Here is a 17,509-nt window from a genome sequence, read left to right as displayed (position 1 = left end):
TAATTTATTATAAATTTTTTGCTGAGTATAAAAAGTCAAAATATTTAATTTTTTATAAATAGAAAAATTAACATGATAATTTTTCTTTACCTTTTAATGCTTAATATAAATAAAATATTAAAAAAATAAACAGTCTAATACTTAACACTATTAAGTATTAAAGTTCTATTTAAAATTAAGTGAAAAAACAAACCCCACTTTAGTATATTTTGCTTTTAGTTTTTTCATATTTTTACCCGACTTTAGTGCAGAAATTGATACATATGCAAATGAGAAAGACGTTTCAATTGTTGTTTCCTTCTCAACAAAAGCATATGTTTTAGCTCTAAGCCCATGTTGTGGCAATCCTATAGGAATTGTATCATCATCATCCAAATTTTGTTATTCAACCCAAAGAAATTGTCTTTCTTTTTCGTTTATACCTACTACAAGACTTCCTTTAGAATACTTATGTAGCACAAAAAAACATTTAGTTATAAGAAACAACTATACATTTTTTTCCCATGTTTTTTTTTTCCAACTCCACGTATGTGATTGGTGTACTTGCAATTAAAACCTAGATTCAAAATTTTTTTTTAAGTATTAATTTTTTATTAACTTATTACTTATTTATTATTAATCTTTTTAATCAAATAGAAAAAACTAAAAATTTATTTCCATAAAACGACGCCGTATTAGGAACCATGAAATTATATACGTAACCTTTGAAGCCATTTACCCGGTCTCTAAGTACACTCGTCTCTTATTGCCAAGGATTTGGCATTGAGTCACAAGGCCCCTTTACAGGTATGGAAAGTTTCCCTCTATTTCTCACCCAAATATTGTTTGGTGTTGAAATTTTGATCCAAAGATGCAGATTTTAAGGGTTTTTTTTTTTTTTTTTTTTTTCTAATTCTGATTCATTTGAATTTGGATGCTCGTCGAATTGTAACTTGCAATCATTCTGTTTGTTCATTTTTGCTGGCAATTTATTAGTTGCGTTCGTTACGGTTCAGATTTGATTTAGAATTTGGGTTTTGGAGTTAGGGCTTAGTGGGGATTTTTTGAAGTTGAGATTTGGGGTTTAGGGCTAAAATTTCCATTGAATTTCACAATCACATAAGGAAAACGATAAAACCCTATCATCAAGCTTGCCATTTTAGGATTACAGCTGTGGTGTTCTGCACTAAGACGTGTTGTGAGTGGTTGTGGAAGCAAGAATGTATATTGAAGTCGTTTTTCGTTTCTTTTAACCTAGCAATGAGAAATCCACCCGTTGAGGTGCATTTATCCCAACTGCCAATGAAGGAAACTCTGGATGTTTGTTTATCACGGGAAGTAAAATTTAGGGAGAGAAATTCTGGTGTAGTAAATTATTTATTTTTTAGTTTGATTTCAGATGGAGCCTGAGGTGATAGAAGCAGAGATGGTATTGCCAACTTACCTCAGTTTCAAGAAGGTTCAGATGCACGAGAAATACCCGAAAGGTCAAGCAAGAGGCAGGCACTGGAAACATTTGAAACAGATCATTCAAGCTGAAAATTACCAGAATTATCCTCCCGATGAACCTAATTGTGAGCTTCTAAACACATACTACTCATGTTTGATTTAGTTATTGGAAAAATGGAACAAGCCGCCATTGTCTATTCTGTGATATAATAGTTAATTTTTCTTTTAGTTTGATTTGTTTTCCACATGTATTCTACTGGAGCTTTGAAATTCCAAAATTTTTAACCAACCATTATAAGTTTCACCCACTTATGGTTTGAAACTATGAGTGAAATTGTATTGGATGCTGGTTTGAGTTTTATATGGGAACTTTGATGAAAGTAATGTCTTCTTCTGCACTGGACATCAGCTGTAAAAGGAAAGTCCATTACCCCAAACATGAACTTATGATAAAATATTAAGCAGTAGAAACTTTGGTTTAGAGTAGTGCCTTTGAACTGTTAATGTTAATCTCCACTTTATAAGTTTTAACATCTTCGCTTGATCTTGTCTTGCAGATGTTAATATCGAGTCACCACCCTCGATGAATCCATGCAAGAAAATCTGTGATATCACTGGATTCGAGGTATGTTGCTGTCCTGACAACTTATGGACTCTGGGTCATCATATGCAAAGAAAAACAAAAGCATTGATTTTATTGGGAAAAGAGGGAATTCAGTTTAAATGACAAACTCATGTCTTCCTCTTCTTAAAAAGAAGTTACAGCAAAGGATCCTCCCACCTTTCTCTTACTTGACATGAATCTTAAAACCCCTATTTCTTAAAGGGAACCAGCCACCACATTTTATCTTGATCTGTTACATTGTTCAATTGGTATCTAATAAAGCTTGCCTTGGTAGTCATATCAAGGAATCATGTGAAGGTGTTGGTGATTGAACTAAAGCATAATTCCCCCTTTTTTTGTCGTTAATGATGTTTTCACCCCTTCCGGCCCTCATGTCCACGCATTGACAAACATTGTAAAAGTGTATCCTTTATCCCATATGCTCCTTGTTGAGCTTGTACTAACCATGAGTAGCTTGTTAGCATTTCTTGAAACTGGTTAAATTCCTCTTACCAAATAAAATCCTTGCAAATTCTATTGAAAAGCGTAATAGATACATTTAGAACCACAAATGTTATGTGGAAAATTAATTTCAATCTGCATTTGAATGATCTATTTGGGGGGAACTCATAAGAACACTGTTTTCACATACAGGCACCTTACTCTGATCCAAGGACCACTCTGCGTTATGCTAATACGGAAGTGTTCAAGCATATAAGACTAATTCCCAATGAGAGTGTTCAGAGGTACCTGGCTCTTAGAAATGCTCAAGTTGTACTGAAGTAACTTGTTGCAGAAATCTGAAGGCGATTGTTCAGTACATCCTTATGCTGCTGCATTCTGTCCCTTTTTATCACATCGTGGAAGGGATAGAGAGGATTATTTGTTAGAAGTGTAAAGTGGCCTCAGTGGTCGAGTTACAAGTTTGTCAGACTATATGCTAAGTCTTATAGACGTGAATGCTCAACTTAGATTCTATTTGTTGGATAGATGAAATTAATGTTACTGAAGAATATTGTTGATAAACCCCTTTTAAAATTTAAGCAGGAAGAGATGCTGCACAGCTTTGGTTGCTTTATTTCTGCTGTGTGCTGTACATAGGGTGCACCCCTTTTTGTTAGGCACTGCTTTATATAGTCTCAGTTTGCCTATCAGGAAACAACATTCAAGCAGGTACAAAAAATAAATGTTCAAATGGGTTGCTTTGTGTCTGTGTTTGTGTGTGTTTGGATATGCAGTTCTATCATTTAAGCAACTTCTGATGAGTTATTTTAGAGAGTTAAGTACATAATTTCTGCATTTTCCGACTCCTATTTATGCTTGGTGTACAGTTAGTGCTGGTTTTGGCTCAGCTTGTGTTATTTTCTTGGTCTTATATGTGATTCAGTTGCTGCTCTACCTTACTACATGGTATAATAACATTTCAGCCTAAATAAATTTTCTTTTTCTGTTTGCTTCTCAAAATCATCCATGCATAAGCATGGTTTTATAGTCATGAGGTTAGTAGATTCAAAATGAACAATACCTATAGGGGTCAGGAGTCGTGATGGATCCAGTCAGTTAGGGGTCAAAATAGATAGAACAATACCTACAGGGGTTAGGGTAAGGGGTTTTAATAGACACGGTTATAGACACATTTTAATGTAGAAGAAGATCACTTCATCAAACCTCTGAAAATGACATAATTGATTACAAGCCATATATAACTTCCCCTGTTTTACCAGCAGCTAAATGCATTGATAAATAAAAGAAACACAAGACCTTATCTAAATGAAAGCTTAGCACTGCAAGCCTATCTTTTAGTTTCCACGGTTTCTCAGTAGCCAAACACAGATAAGTTGGGACTCTGAGCCAAGCAAAGAGGTATAGCTCCTCTGCCAGTTTTTTGCTGAGGTAAAGCACTATTATGTACTATGATTCTCCATGACATTGTGTTTTATTGAACTAAATTTTAAATGTTTCAAATTGATATTACAGCATTACCTGGATTCATGCAGAAGGAGCTTGTAAAGGATGGCAGATGCTGTTACAGCATGAAGCTTTTTAGCAAGATCCTTCTTCTCTGCTTCCTATCTGCTGAGGGTTAGGTGCTCTCGAGGCCATGAAGCCAGAATGCCTTGAAGCCTTCCAGAATACCCAGAAAATGTTTTTGCAGAATGGAACTCTTTGTTGAGATATTCATCTTTTCCCCAACTTGGTAAATCATTGTCTTCAAGTCATATCATCATCTTCCTTTTCTTCATATCCCCAGCAGCTTTCACATTCTGGTTTTCTTCCTTTGTTTTCTCTCCTTCCTCTTCTTCTTTAAGCTCCTCAGCTTTCGATTCTTCAATTTTGCTATTGCTTCTTGAAACTACTTCACCTTTCTTCTCATTTCCAACCTCTTTCTTCAATTCCATGCCACTGCCCATTCCCTTCAGCCTACACAAATTTGTTTACATTTTCTCCTCAACCTTTCATAAATTCTAGAAAGAAAAATGCTACATCACATTAACAACTTGTCGGATTTTTTCTTTTATAAAATTAAAAGTATTTATGCAATAAATACATTTTCATTGGATTTCTAAACACTTCGTCATCCTCCTTAAATGGCCCGGAAAGGAAATCCATTTTTGAACTCATCACATAAGAAATCTCACTGGGTAGATTTTTTGTTTAATTAAAATCTAAAAAAATATCGATAATAATTTTTGTAAGTAATATATAAATAAATTTGTTGAGTTTAAATTTAAAATTTTATTTCTCTTACATTTTTTTTTTAAAATTCAACAAGAAGAATAAATAAAGCTTTATTTTTTTTAAATTTTAAATTATTTATTTTTTAATTAATGGTTGATGGCAAGTAACCAATGTTATATTAAATTATATACTAATTAAGACATTAAATTATTAAGACGCTAGGACAAGTTATTATCCATCATTTATGAATTAAGAGGCGAATTTTCACTTTAGATTATTCAATCAATATTTATGTGAGTCCAAAATAGAAAAATATTGAAAGTCAGTCACTTGATTTACACTTTAATTTTTGTAAGATAAATTTAAATCAAATTAATTTTGAATCACTGCGATAGCATTAATTATTTTGAGTTAAATGCGTGCTAATGTTACTTTCAATAAAATAATCCAAAAAACTAATTTAATAAAAATAATTATAAAAACAAAATTGTATGGTCCAAAAACCAAAAAAAAGAAAAAAAGAAAACCTTAATAGACATTTTCTCCTCAACCTTTCATAAATTCTAGAAAGAAAAATGCTACATCACATTAACAATTTGTGGGTTTTTTTTATAAAATTAAAAACATTTATGTAATAAATACATTTTCATTGGATTTCTAAATACCTCATCATCCTCCTTAAATGGCCCGGAAAGAAAAGCCATTTTTGAACTCATTACATAAGAAATCTCAATAGGTAGATTTTTTGTTTAATTAAAATCTAAAAAAATGTCAATAATAATTTTTATGAGTAATATATAAATAAATTTATTGAGTTTAAATTTAAAATTTAATTTCTCTTACATTTTTTTTAAAAATTCAACAAGAAGAATAAATAAAGCTTTATTATTATTATGTTTTAATTTTTTTTATTTTTTAATTAATGGTTGATGGCAAATAACCAATGTTAAATTAAATTATATACTAATTAAGACATTAAAGTATTAATAGCTGGGAAGTAATTATCCATCATTTATGAATTAAGAGGCGAATTTTCACTTTAGATTATTCAATCAATATTCATGTGAGTCCAAAATAGAAAAATATTAAAAATCACTCTCTTGATTTACACTTTAATTTTTATAAGATAAATTTAAACCAAATTAATTTTGAATCAATGCGAGTTTCAAGCATGTGTAAAATTAATTATTTTGAATTAAATGCGTGCTAATGCTCCTTTTAATAAAATAATCCAAAATACTAATTTAATAAAAATAATAATAAAAACAAAAATGACTAAAAAAAAAAAAAACCTTAATTGCTAATGTAAAAACTAAAAATCATTTTTGGGCCATTAAAAAGAACTGCATTCGTGCAAAAGTTGCTGGTAAAGATCTGAGGACTTCTGTGCGGCAGAGAGCTTTGCAGTCAGTTCACTCCTCTCTTCCTCCCACTTTCGCCTCTCTTCTTCATAGTTCTGCAGAAAGGTTTGGCAGTAGTCAGCCCACTTGGTTGCGACACACAGCTCTCCATTCAGCCTCGCCTTCTCCTCCTTCTCCTCCTCCCACTTCCTCCTATACCCTTTATGCTTTTCTTTCTCCTTCTTCAATTTCTCCATCACTTTCTTCATCATTTCCTCCCTCCTCGCTTCCTCCTCTTTCTTCATTTCATCTTCTCTAGTCTTCAAAACCATCCATTTCTTCAGATCTTCAGCCTTCTCCTTCTCCTCCTCCTCCTCCTCTATCCTCAACTGATCTTCAGCCTTCTCCTCCTCCTCCTCTATCCTCAACTCCTCTCCGTATTCTTCTTCTTTGTAATCATCATCTTCCCACCAAGTCATTATCAATTTTATCTGTTAAACAACACCAACAAAAAATTAATTAATATTCATATTCATAGAATATAATTTTTTTTATCATCTCTGATTTTATTTAGTCAAAATTTTAAAAATATAAAAATTATCCTCGTTTTTAATAGTTTTCTTTTTAAGATATGATTTCAAAATTTCTCTATAATCAAATGCTTCCTACCAAGAAAAAAAAAATAAAAAAAAATGATTTTTTTGATGTTTAATTTTATTATAAAAAATGTATAATAAAATTAAATATAATTCAAATTAATTAAATATATATGTATATTTATAAATTATTTAATATTCACACAAAAGAGGAAAAAAAGTGAAATAAGCTTAAAATTACATATAAAATAATTTATTCATTTTTTTATTTTTTTTAAAAAAAAATCTTCAAATTTTTTAACCTAAAACGAAAATATTTGAAATCAAAATTCTAATAAGTATGAGATCTGATTTTTAAATTTTATGATAATAAATTTTATTTATTTATTATTATTCTAGAAAATAATTTAATTTTCATTCTTATGATTTACTAGGATAGAAAGAAGCAGTGAGTCAAAAAGTCAAAATAGTTATGAATAGATGTACAAATGACAACACATTAACGATTCTAAAAAGGTTTTTTTATTTTTATTTTTATTTTTTTTGGCCATTTTAAGAAAAAATCATGGGTTTGGATTCGTCATCACCTGCTTCTTCATACTAGAAGACCTCTGCAACCGGCTGGAAAAACAGGAAGCAACCAGGGCAGCGAACCAAGCCAAACAACTCTCATGCATCAAAAGAAGTGGGATACAAAGATCAAAATAAAACGTCCACCCAAACCCCTCCAGTATCTGAATATGACGCTCCTGCAACCAAAATATTTCAATCACCCATTACCCAAAAACACAAGAGAGAGAGAGAGAGATGGGATCAATCCAAACTCACAAAGCCAAGGTCAGAAATCTTCCGGCGAGTCTCGGATGAGCCAAAAATCCGACTCAAGATGGCTGGATTGGTGAAGCTGTGGCAGGCGAATGTTGCAAGAACATAGTTGACGAGAGCCCATGAGAGAAGAGATGGGAAGAGGAGACGTGAGAGAGGAGATCGGATCCTCAGGAGCCATGAGATCATTGAGATGTAAGTTGGGAAGAGGAGACATGAAAATGAGAGCGTCTTGGAGAGGATGAGAAACCTCTTCATACCAGGTACCACGCGCCACAGAATTCTCTCCACCTTCTCCATTGCAGTGGGGGTGACGAAAGCTATGCCTTGATGATTCTAAGAAGAGAACTCTCTCCCTCTGTACAATGCCTACACCACAAGACGTAGGGTTCTTGTGGAATAATTTAAAAAATGCATTTATTTGTAAAAGATAAAAGGATAATATTGATATTTTTTTAAAATTTAATTTAGAAGAAAATTGTAAATCATGTTGTTTTTCGAAAACCCGATAAATCATATCAGAAAGTATAGGTCCCATAATCGGGAAGTTGGATTTGATCTCCGAGGTTTTAGGTTATGTTTACTTGTTAAAAAAAAAAAAAAAAAAAAAAAAGATAAAATCAAAATCAAGAATTTCTTTAGTTGGATAAAAAAGACATTATTCTATTATCTTTAATATACAATTATTATAAAATTAATGATATTAATTAATTTATCTTTTTTATTAATAAAAATTATTAATGACACAACAAATAACTATAATATGAATAATGTACAGTTTTATATATAGGAGAGTTGTTATTTTAGGTATGAAATTAAATTCGGAAATTTTTTTAGGTTATGTTAAAAAAAAAAAAAAAAAAGAGACGATAAGAAAATAAAAAATAAATTTAAATTAATTAAATTATTTTTATATGTTATTTTAAAAACATTTCACTAATTTTAGTTCATGGACATAAAGATTAAATAATTTGTAAATATATAATATTTTTAATTTATTTAATTATATTTATTTATTTTTATGTTTTATATATATTTTTATAATACAACCAAACATTAGAAAATTATTTTTCTTAATATTTTTTTCTTTTCATAATAATTTCTGGTACAAACGTAATCTTATAGAATTTTATTTCTCAAATTTGAGAATTCAATTTATAAAGGCTTATTCGGATATATTTTTCTTTTACTCCCTTTCTTTTGAATTTTTTAAGATAAATCAAGGGATATATATTTGGTTGTTATTTTATTTGTTTATTGTTTGATTTTTTATAACCTAAAATTTAAAAATCATTTTTGATAATCTATTTTTGAATTTTAAAGTTGGATAGAACAAATGAGAAAAAAAAGTATAGGTGTTAAAAATTTCTTGATTTTCAAAATTTTTGAAATAAATTTTAAAATTTGAAGTTAATATTATTACTCACTTATGAATATTGGAATTTTGTGGAAATACATGGAAATATCATAAAAAAGGTCTTATTTTAGTTTTGTTCACATGCATACTAATTTTTATATTTTATATTTTGATAAAAACTACCAAATATATTTAAGATTTATGAAAATGAAAAAAAAACTAAAAAATATAATTTTTATTTTTTGATTTTCTATTTCCATTTTTTTTTATTTTATATATAGTTTTTTATTTTCAAATGCGTTGAATGAAAAATGTGAAATGACTTAAATTAGAAGAAATTTGCAAAATCTTATTTGGCGTTGAGTTTTACTTTTATGAAAAATGTTGCGATTAGTGAGAAGTGATTTTAAGAAGTGATTTTAAGAAGTGTTTCTATATTAATATTATTTATAAAAATAAAAAGTAATGTTTTTAGAACCGAACAAGTCATTAAACTGGGAAAGTTACTGATTCACGGTTCATTCGTTTAAAATAATTATAAAAATAAAAATAATGATTTATATATTATTTAAAAATTAAAATTTTATTTAAAAATTAGAAATTAGTTTCAAATTCCAGCGAAGAAGAAGGGGTGAGGGGGGACGGCAGCGGGTTTTGCATCGGGCAGTTGGGTGGCCAGACAGTGGTGTAATGTTTTTATATCCTCAAAAACGAGGGCGTTTTGATGACAGAAGCATCAAAATGACTTTGTTTTTATACTGTAAAATTTTTTAAAAAATATAATTGAATCGGCCGACGATCAGACCGACCAGTCCGATCCATTTTTTAAAACCATGATAAAAAGTATAGTATATTTTTTAATATAAAAAATACTCTTAAACACAAAGTAATTTCTTTATTTTTTTATTAGAATATATTCTTTCTAAATATTTTCTTATTATTATAAAAGAAATATGGAGGTTTTCTTCTAAGAATAACTATCTTCATTAGCAGTTTAATAATTAATTTTTAAATTTTAGAAAATATTATATTGTGAGATTTTTATTTTATTTTATTTATTTATTTTATTTTTATATAGAGATAGGTAACTTTAATAACTCTGATTAAAAGTCTTATGTAATCAAAAGGTTTTTTTTTTTTTTTTAATTCAATTGGTTAAAAAAAAAATCAATTTAAATCAACTAAATAAAACAAAATTCAAGTTAAAAATAATAGAAGTGATTTGTGCTCTTATCGATAGATTTCATCAATCAAAAGATAAATCATCAAAATCAAAGGTGATAAAAATGAGGCTTGAGTGCTCCTTTGGGACTAGTATTCGATTGAGCCAAAAGTTTAGCCAATTCAGTAACTTGTCAAATTAGAGACTCGAATGATCAAAGTTGCTTTTTCACCCAAGTCAATCAGTTGAACCTAACTATGTCTAATGACTAGTTTGGTCAAAATACCATATTCATTGACCTCTTTCCATCCTATCATTCAAAACTTCAACCCTATTATTTTTTTGGTTTTGGGCCAAAATAGTCTTTTTATGAGAAAAGGGAAAAAATATTAACCACTTTGTCAAACTTATATTCAAGATGACATTTTTATTATCAAGTTAGAGCCATTTCATTAAAATATATATTTTTAAAATTTAAGTTGAAGCCTTAATTGTTAACCAAGACTTCAGTTAAAAAATGAAGTGACAATTGCAACCTAAAACCTCAATTGCTAATTAAGATTTCAGTTAAAAAATGAAGCTTAAATTATTAATTAATATTTCATTGTTTAAGTAAAATCTCAATTGTCAATTACAATTTCATTTTTGAACTGAAACCTTAGTTGTCAATTAAGACTCTATTTTTGTGGGAGGATGATGTGGTACTCACATGTAGGGATGGCAACGGGGCTGGTTTTTTCGGGTACTTACTCCGTCCCCCCTAATGGGACGGGGTTTAAATTTAATAAATGGGTCTGGGACGGGTATGAGATTTTTTTTTTAAACCCGGGGAGGGTTTGGGTATTGCTCCATCCCGCCCCGCCCCGTTTACATATAAAATTAATTTTAAAATTTAATTTAAAATTTTATTTTACTATTTTTAATATACAGATAATAATAAAAAAATTTAATAAAATAAGTTATAAAAAATATAATAATTTTATTATTTATAAAATATATTTATTTTAATGTAATTAAAAATTTTAAAAGTAATTTATAAAAAAAAAGCTAAACGGGACAGGGTGGGGTGGGTTTAGGAATTTCCCATACCCGCCCCATTTTATTTTTTAAACGGGACGGGGATGAGAATTGTTTTTAATAAACGGGGCAAGGTTGGGATGGGGGCGACTCATCCCAAACCCGCCCCGTTGCCATTCCTACTCACGTGACTGGTAATAGGTGACATTGAATTAAGTTTCAAAAGGGACATAAAAGGTGATATACAAGGTTGTGGTTAGTTGTTGTATGGGAGAATTTTACTAGGAGAGGGTTTGAAGATATAATATATCAATTGTGCAATGTACACTATCATTTTTATTAGTTTATCAAAGTCCTAAATTATATAATTGGTTGCGGTTCAGGATGTGTTTGGTAGTGTTTTCACTTAAAGTATTTTTATAATGTTTTTGGAAGTAATTTTAGAAAGTATTTTTAACATTTATAATACTTAAATAATAAAAATTTTCAAATATTAAAAATATTAAAAAGGCTTCTTTGAATCACTACAAAATAGGATTTTAATGAAAGTGTTTTATTTTAAAGTTTTTTTTAAGAGAATCACTTATCAGGTGTTTTTTACAAGTGATTTCTAATACTACAAGTGATTTTTTAGATTTTTGAAAGTGTTTACTAAGTTTTGCCAAACATCTATTTTTTTTTTTCAAAAACACTTCTTAAAATCAAAGTACTTTCTAAAATCACTAACAAATTGACTCTTAATATTACAAAAATGGTAATTATGCAAATGGGGCATGGTTGAGATGAAATGGTAATTAAGTAATGAGGGAATGGTTGAGATGTTGGATTAGGAAATTCATTCTATTTCCCATTTATATTATTTAAAAAAAAAAAAGAAAAAGAAAAAATGTTCATTCTTTGACAAATCAAACTTACTCTTGTTAAAATTTTAACTTCTTTTTTTTTTTTTACGTTATTAATGATTTATTTCTATTTCCATCGTAATTTCATACTTATTCTCATATATTCCGATGGTATCTTAAAAGGGTATTTAGTATGGAAAAAAAAAGAACCGAAATGAAGGAGAATTATAAAATCATCTCGAAAAGTGGAATTCAAATACTGTTCAAAGTAAGTTTTGATTTCCATAAAAATAAATTTTTAATTATTAATCTAAACTTAAATGATCCCATTTACTTGTGTTCTAACCATGCTCTAAATGCAAATTTATTAGTGCCAAAAAGATAAATACCTGCTTTTTTTTTTCTTTTTTTTTTCTTAAAATGATAAATTTAAATTTTTTTTAATTTTTTTATTATCATCAAAGATTCAATGGTGGTATTTAAGTAAAATTTTAAATTTGAAGAATAAGGAGAAAAATTGAGTTTCTCATCCATCTATCATCTAATCTTTAGATAAACACAAGTCTTTAGCCATTTATTTACCAATTTTGCATTTTGATAATATCACCCATGACACTCTCTTCCATTTATGTTGGAAAATATTTGTATACAAAATAATATATCAATTAATTTTATTAGAAAAATTTTGTTTCAAAACATTTGTTAATTAGGTTCTTTTCCATTGTGAATAGGTTTTGTCTTTAGAAAATATCAATTATAATAATATAAAAATTTAAAGTGAAATTTATGGATTGTGTCATGCTACCTAAAAATAATTAAGCCAAAAAAAAAAGAAAAAAAGAAAAGAAAAGAAGAATAAGGTATTTTTCATATCATGGGAGGGGAACACTTGAACTAGAAGAAATATATTAAAAGGGCAAAAAAAAAAAAGAAAAGAAAAAAATGAAAAAGTTTGCCACGTGGCAAAAGAACATTCTAAACCCTAAGTGGCCAAGAGCGTACCAATCGCTTGATGCTAGAGCGCGTCAAGCACAACCCCACCTCACCAAATTTCAAACTCCCATGAAAAGATAGCCGTTGAAACACCAACGACCGATTTCTCTTTATTCACATCGGACGGCCGCTATTTAGTAGCCGTTGTTTTCAAATATAGAAGTGAGCTTCGGCTGTGTAGACACCACCCGAATTCTTCGATTCTATCTCACTGTTCATTTTCCCTTTTTTCTTCGTCTCTTTTAGCATTTATATAGGAAACCACAAAGAGCCAAGAGACAGTACGAGAGTCGGAGAGAGAGAGAGAGAGAGAGAGAGAGAGAGAGAGGAGAGTAAGATAATTCATCAGGTGAACGGCTTTGTGGGTGGCGTCGGTGTGGAGTTCGGGGATCTAAGTTCGACGCAAATCAGCTTAGATTCAACCCCATTTCATTCAGTTTGAGAAAAAGTAATAAAGGGTTGTTCTGGGTTGGATGTTTTGTGGTTGAATTATCTAGGGTCGTTGCTGATCGTCAGTTTTCTTCTTCTTCTGTTGATTAAGAGTGATATAGGGTATTTTGGGTTTTAGTTGTTCTTTTTTTCTTGGTTTTGTTGATAATCTTTCTACAGATCCATGGTTTTGCCACCTTGTTTGGTTTTCTTGAATGTGTCTTGGAAATGGATTCTTACTTTTTTCTGGTTTTGGTCTTGAAGGCAATCAAAATGGACTCTGGATCACACCAAGCAAAATCCGATCTCAATGGAGCTTCAAACCAGCAAGGTAGATTCAATTGAGGATGAGATTTTGTAGATTTGGTTAAATTCTTTGGATTTAGCTCCTTTAATTGAGCTGTAGGATTTCCAATTACAAGATCTTCTTGTTTTGATTTTTCTCTGTGTTTTATCAAATCTATAAGGTGCTTTGAGGATAGGTGGTTCCAAGTTTGTTCCACAGATGAAACGCAGCAACCGAAGAGCTCTAGGCAACATCGATCAGAACATCTTGGGAGCTACCCTTCAGCCTTGCGTGATCACAAAAAGAGAATCCTCAGGGTGATTCCCATTATCCCAAATAGAAGCTCTAGCTTTAGGCATTTTTCCTGGTCTTAAACTCCATTTTTATCTGTTTTTCCTCAGTTCCATGCCATAAGTTTGAATTTATTTTGCTCAGGAAAGATGCCATCTGCATGAAGAACCCAGAAAATTTAGCATATATACAAACAACAAGGTTGGAAATCTATTTTTTAAAATCTCTTTCTTATTATGTTGAAATCCATTTTGCTCATTTCTCATTGATGTTGATTAGTTTCCTTGGTGTTTTCTTAGGAACTTTGCAGGAGAAATGGTGAGGGAGCAGCAGAATTGAACTGAAACCCCCCCTTTGTTTCTTTTACAAAGAAAATTGGATTGATTTTTTCTTGAAATAATTATGTTAACAGGAAATTGAGAAACCAACAACTTTGGCCTCAAATTTGAGTGGCCATGAGGATTGCAAGATTGAAGATGTTGGAGAGTTTAGGGATGTTATTGATGCTTCCACCCCAATGTTTGTGAAGCATACAGAAGCAATACTAGATGAAATCGATGAAATTGTTTGCGTATCTACTAACCTTACTTTTTTTTTTTTTCCTATATGCATTGGAGATGAGAAACCGAAAAAATAAAATAAAATAAAACCATTAATATCCTAGCACCAATCTGTAGGAGGAGATTGAAATGGAAGATGCAATGGAAGATGACCTTGTCTTGGATATCGACGGTTCTGATATAGAAAACCCGCTTGCTGTTGTTGAGTACATAGATGATATATATCATTTCTACAGGAAAACTGAGGTAGCTTTACTGAAAACAGACTTGTTTCATTATGAAATTGTCTAATTTTATACGCCCATACTGCTTCGTTGGTCTTATAAATTTATTTTTTTCATCAATTGACTGATGATTTACTTCTATTGTAATGGAACAATTAAGAGCAATGACCTTTTATAGAATGTATTGGCCATGCATATAGGTTTGATTCATTGAGCAATATTCATTTTATGCAGAGTCTCAGCTGTGTATCACCGACCTACATGTCCTTTCAATTCGATATCAACCAGAAAATGAGGGCTATCCTCATTGATTGGCTTATTGAGGTATATGAGTTTTCCTTTGGTTTGGTTCTTTTGAAAGGAAAATATGAGAATGCACTTAGAAAGTCTATTAGCATTTGGAACAAGTCAGTTTGATGCTTAATTATGTGGTTATTCACGTTTGCTCCTTTGAAAGGAATCGTTTAGCATTCAGAATAAGACAATTTTGGACTGATGTTAATGACTGTAATTCAAGAAAGTATACTAGAACTTTAAACAAGTCAGTTTGATGCAAGTATATGACCGATATTTACGTTTGCTTCTTTGAAAGGAAACATTTGAAGTGTACTTTGGAAGTCTATTAGCATTCAGAACAAGACAAATTTGGACTTGTGTTAATGACACTTTTCACATTTGCTTCTATGAATGGAAAAGATGAGAGTGCACTTAGAAAGTCTATTAGCATTTGAAACAAGTCAATTTGATACATGCATAACTGATATTTGCATTTGCTTCTTTTAAAGGAAACATTTAGGGCGCACTTTGTAAGCCTATTAGCTTCCAAAAGTACAGGGCAATTTTTTGTGCATTTATTGGAAGGAAACTTTTACGGTGACCGCAATTCGTGTTTGCTTTTTTGAAAGGAAACTTTTAGGGGTGCACTTGGAAGTCTAATTGCATTAAAAAGCAAGTCATTTTCAAGCATTTATAGACTGATCTTTATGACCTGATATTCACATCTGTTTCTTTGAAAGGAAACATAGGGTTTGTGGAGTAGCATGCAAAATAAGTCAGTTTCATCCAAGATTTCACCATCATTTCAGGAGATATAGGTCCTCTTCTTCTCCATTAAAAAAAAGTCAATTCCATTGAGTTTGTGGAGTAGCACCTTAAAAAAAATGCTACCAAAAACAGAATGGAATGGTTCTGTTTTGAATAGACATCCAAGCACACTGCCTATATGATGATTCTTTTCATCACTTGCTTTTTGTTGTACTTGAGAATGATGGATCATTAATCGCCTTTTTGAATTAACAGGTCCACTACAAATTTGAGCTCATGGACGAGACGTTATTCCTCACAGTCAACCTTATAGACAGGTTCCTAGAGCGGCAAACAGTGAGCAGAAAGAAGCTTCAACTGGTAGGCATGACAGCCATGCTTTTGGCATGTAAATATGAGGAGGTTTGTGTTCCCATTGTGGAGGATCTAATTGTGATATGCGATAAGGCTTATACAAGGACGGAAGTTTTGGATATGGTACTTTTCGTGTTGTACTTTAGTGCTACTCTTATATCTCTTGCCTTAATGGGTTAGATTCATTAATACCAAACTTCTATTCCCATAGGAGAAAGTCATGGTGAATACTTTACAATTCAATATGTCTGTTCCAACACCATACGTATTCATGAGGAGATTCCTCAAGGCAGCTCAGTCGGACAGAAAGGTTAGTATTAGCCTAATAGGATTCCCACAAGGCAGCTTAATCTCAAACAAGTTTTAATTATACTTCATTATTCAGCAAAATAATCTTGATAACGTATGCTTGTGACAGCTCGAGCTTCTCTCCTTATTATTCATCAAAATAGTTTTGATATAACCTATGCTTTATGACAGCTCGAGCTTCTGTCCTTCTACATCATTGAGCTATGCCTGGTTGAGTATGAAATGCTCAAATTCCCACCATCTCTGCTAGCAGCTGCAGCAGTTTACACTGCCCAGTGTAGTGTTCTCAAGTCTAGTCAATGGAGTAAAACATCTGAGTGGCATACTGCGTACTCTGAAGATCAGCTCATGTGAGTCGTTTTTTGAATTTATGCTCCTCACCTGTTATTGTGATACAAATTTTGGAAATAAGGGAATATCCCATTTTCTATCATGATAAACCGTTCTTATGTGCTAACAGGGAATGCTCTAGGATGATGGTTACTTTCCATCAGAAGGCTGGTACAGGAAAGCTCACTGGAGTGCATAGGAAATACAGTACTCATAAATTTGGCTATGCAGCAAGGTCTGAACCAGCTCAATTCCTCCTTTAGTGCTGCATGGTCAGAAAGTGATTATAGCTTACTGAGTTGTGATATTTGTGTGTAGTAGTGACTAACGCAATATGTTGCCCCTAGTTAGGTCAGAAAACCCTACTTTCTTTGGTGGGATTCTTTTGTTGCTGAAGTCTTTATGCAGGCCTAGTTTTCTTAATTAGTCTGCCAGTTATATGGATTTTAATGCTTTCCACCTGGAATATTTTGGACATTTTGTTCTGGTGCAAATGATAACTAATATTCAGGTCTGTGTCGGTATGAATTCCTTTCCCAAAATAGATGTTCATAGCATGGATCAAAGCTAATTCTCTACGTGATCATGCATGGCTGCGTAAACAAAAAGAACTGAAAAAATTATATATGCAGAAGAGTATATGTAAAGGAAGGATTTAGTCTGATTTCATTAAGGGACTAAATGCCAAGATGCATATGTAAAGGAAGGATTTAGTTTGATTTCATTAAGGGACTAAATGCCAGGATGCCATATGTAAAGGAAGGATTTAGTCTGATTTCATGAAGGGACTAAATGCCAAGATGCATATTTGAAAGAGTTGCTGATTCCTCTAACTCTTG

General features: G+C 31.2%; 3 protein-coding genes across 7 annotated transcripts; 2 read left to right on the top strand and 1 right to left on the bottom strand.

Moving 5' to 3' along the window:
• The first annotated feature begins 703 nt into the window (after nucleotides 1–703).
• On the top strand, nucleotides 704–3,110 carry LOC100260691 (protein EIN6 ENHANCER). 2 transcript variants are annotated; one of them, XM_002280377.4, is made up of 4 exons: nucleotides 704–786; nucleotides 1,379–1,553; nucleotides 1,986–2,053; nucleotides 2,687–3,110. In XM_002280377.4, exons 2-4 carry the CDS (start codon nucleotides 1,379–1,381, stop codon nucleotides 2,816–2,818), a joined length of 375 nt encoding a protein of 124 aa, XP_002280413.1. In that variant the 5' UTR covers nucleotides 704–786; the 3' UTR covers nucleotides 2,819–3,110. The 2 variants fall into 2 exon arrangements, with proteins under 2 accessions (XP_002280413.1, XP_010646620.1); XM_010648318.3 differs by having other exon boundaries at nucleotides 1,368–1,553.
• A 2,934-nt stretch (nucleotides 3,111–6,044) lies between these two features.
• Nucleotides 6,045–7,882, bottom strand: LOC109122297 (uncharacterized). The gene is made up of 4 exons (XM_019218821.2): nucleotides 7,476–7,882; nucleotides 7,235–7,396; nucleotides 6,381–6,542; nucleotides 6,045–6,290 (listed from the first exon to the last, which is right to left on the bottom strand). The coding sequence occupies exons 1-4, from the start codon at nucleotides 7,770–7,772 to the stop codon at nucleotides 6,045–6,047; spliced, it is 867 nt and encodes a 288-aa protein (XP_019074366.1). The 5' UTR covers nucleotides 7,773–7,882.
• Nucleotides 7,883–13,011: 5,129 nt separating this feature from the next.
• On the top strand, nucleotides 13,012–17,184 carry LOC100262390 (G2/mitotic-specific cyclin-2). 4 transcript variants are annotated; one of them, XM_010648333.3, is made up of 12 exons: nucleotides 13,013–13,395; nucleotides 13,537–13,603; nucleotides 13,740–13,875; nucleotides 13,994–14,050; nucleotides 14,149–14,167; nucleotides 14,262–14,414; nucleotides 14,527–14,655; nucleotides 14,868–14,957; nucleotides 15,933–16,154; nucleotides 16,243–16,341; nucleotides 16,512–16,690; nucleotides 16,801–17,184. In XM_010648333.3, exons 2-12 carry the CDS (start codon nucleotides 13,546–13,548, stop codon nucleotides 16,931–16,933), a joined length of 1,275 nt encoding a protein of 424 aa, XP_010646635.1. In that variant the 5' UTR covers nucleotides 13,013–13,395; nucleotides 13,537–13,545; the 3' UTR covers nucleotides 16,934–17,184. The 4 variants fall into 4 exon arrangements, with proteins under 4 accessions (XP_019073801.1, XP_010646635.1, XP_010646626.1 ...); XM_010648324.3 differs by having other exon boundaries at nucleotides 14,262–14,420; XM_010648330.3 differs by having other exon boundaries at nucleotides 13,014–13,291; nucleotides 14,262–14,420.
• The last annotated feature ends 325 nt before the right edge of the window (nucleotides 17,185–17,509 follow it).

The sequence above is a fragment of the Vitis vinifera genome, chromosome 3, assembly GCF_030704535.1.
Source record: "Vitis vinifera cultivar Pinot Noir 40024 chromosome 3, ASM3070453v1".
NCBI classification, from domain to species: Eukaryota; Viridiplantae; Streptophyta; class Magnoliopsida; order Vitales; family Vitaceae; genus Vitis; species Vitis vinifera.
Note: the sequence above shows the minus strand (reverse complement) of the source record. Positions and strands in the feature narration are given on the sequence as shown.

Bases quoted from the DNA above. Each gene is read 5' to 3' on its own strand.
- LOC100260691 (XM_002280377.4), top strand. From the start codon at position 1,379: ATGGAGCCTGAGGTGATAGAAGCAGAGATGGTATTGCCAACTTACCTC. The intron at 1,554-1,985 runs GTGAGCTTCTAA...CTTGTCTTGCAG, and splicing joins TCCTCCCGATGAACCTAATT to ATGTTAATATCGAGTCACCA. The intron at 2,054-2,686 runs GTATGTTGCTGT...TTTCACATACAG, and splicing joins GTGATATCACTGGATTCGAG to GCACCTTACTCTGATCCAAG.
- LOC109122297 (XM_019218821.2), bottom strand. From the start codon at position 7,772: ATGGAGAAGGTGGAGAGAATTCTGTGGCGCGTGGTACCTGGTATGAAG. The intron at 6,543-7,234 runs GTGATGACGAAT...GTTGTTTAACAG, and splicing joins CTTCTAGTATGAAGAAGCAG to ATAAAATTGATAATGACTTG. The intron at 6,291-6,380 runs GTTTTGAAGACT...AAATTGAAGAAG, and splicing joins AAGATCTGAAGAAATGGATG to GAGAAAGAAAAGCATAAAGG.
- LOC100262390 (XM_010648324.3), top strand. From the start codon at position 13,546: ATGGACTCTGGATCACACCAAGCAAAATCCGATCTCAATGGAGCTTCA. The intron at 14,656-14,867 runs GTAGCTTTACTG...CATTTTATGCAG, and splicing joins ATTTCTACAGGAAAACTGAG to AGTCTCAGCTGTGTATCACC. The intron at 16,155-16,242 runs GTACTTTTCGTG...CTATTCCCATAG, and splicing joins GGACGGAAGTTTTGGATATG to GAGAAAGTCATGGTGAATAC.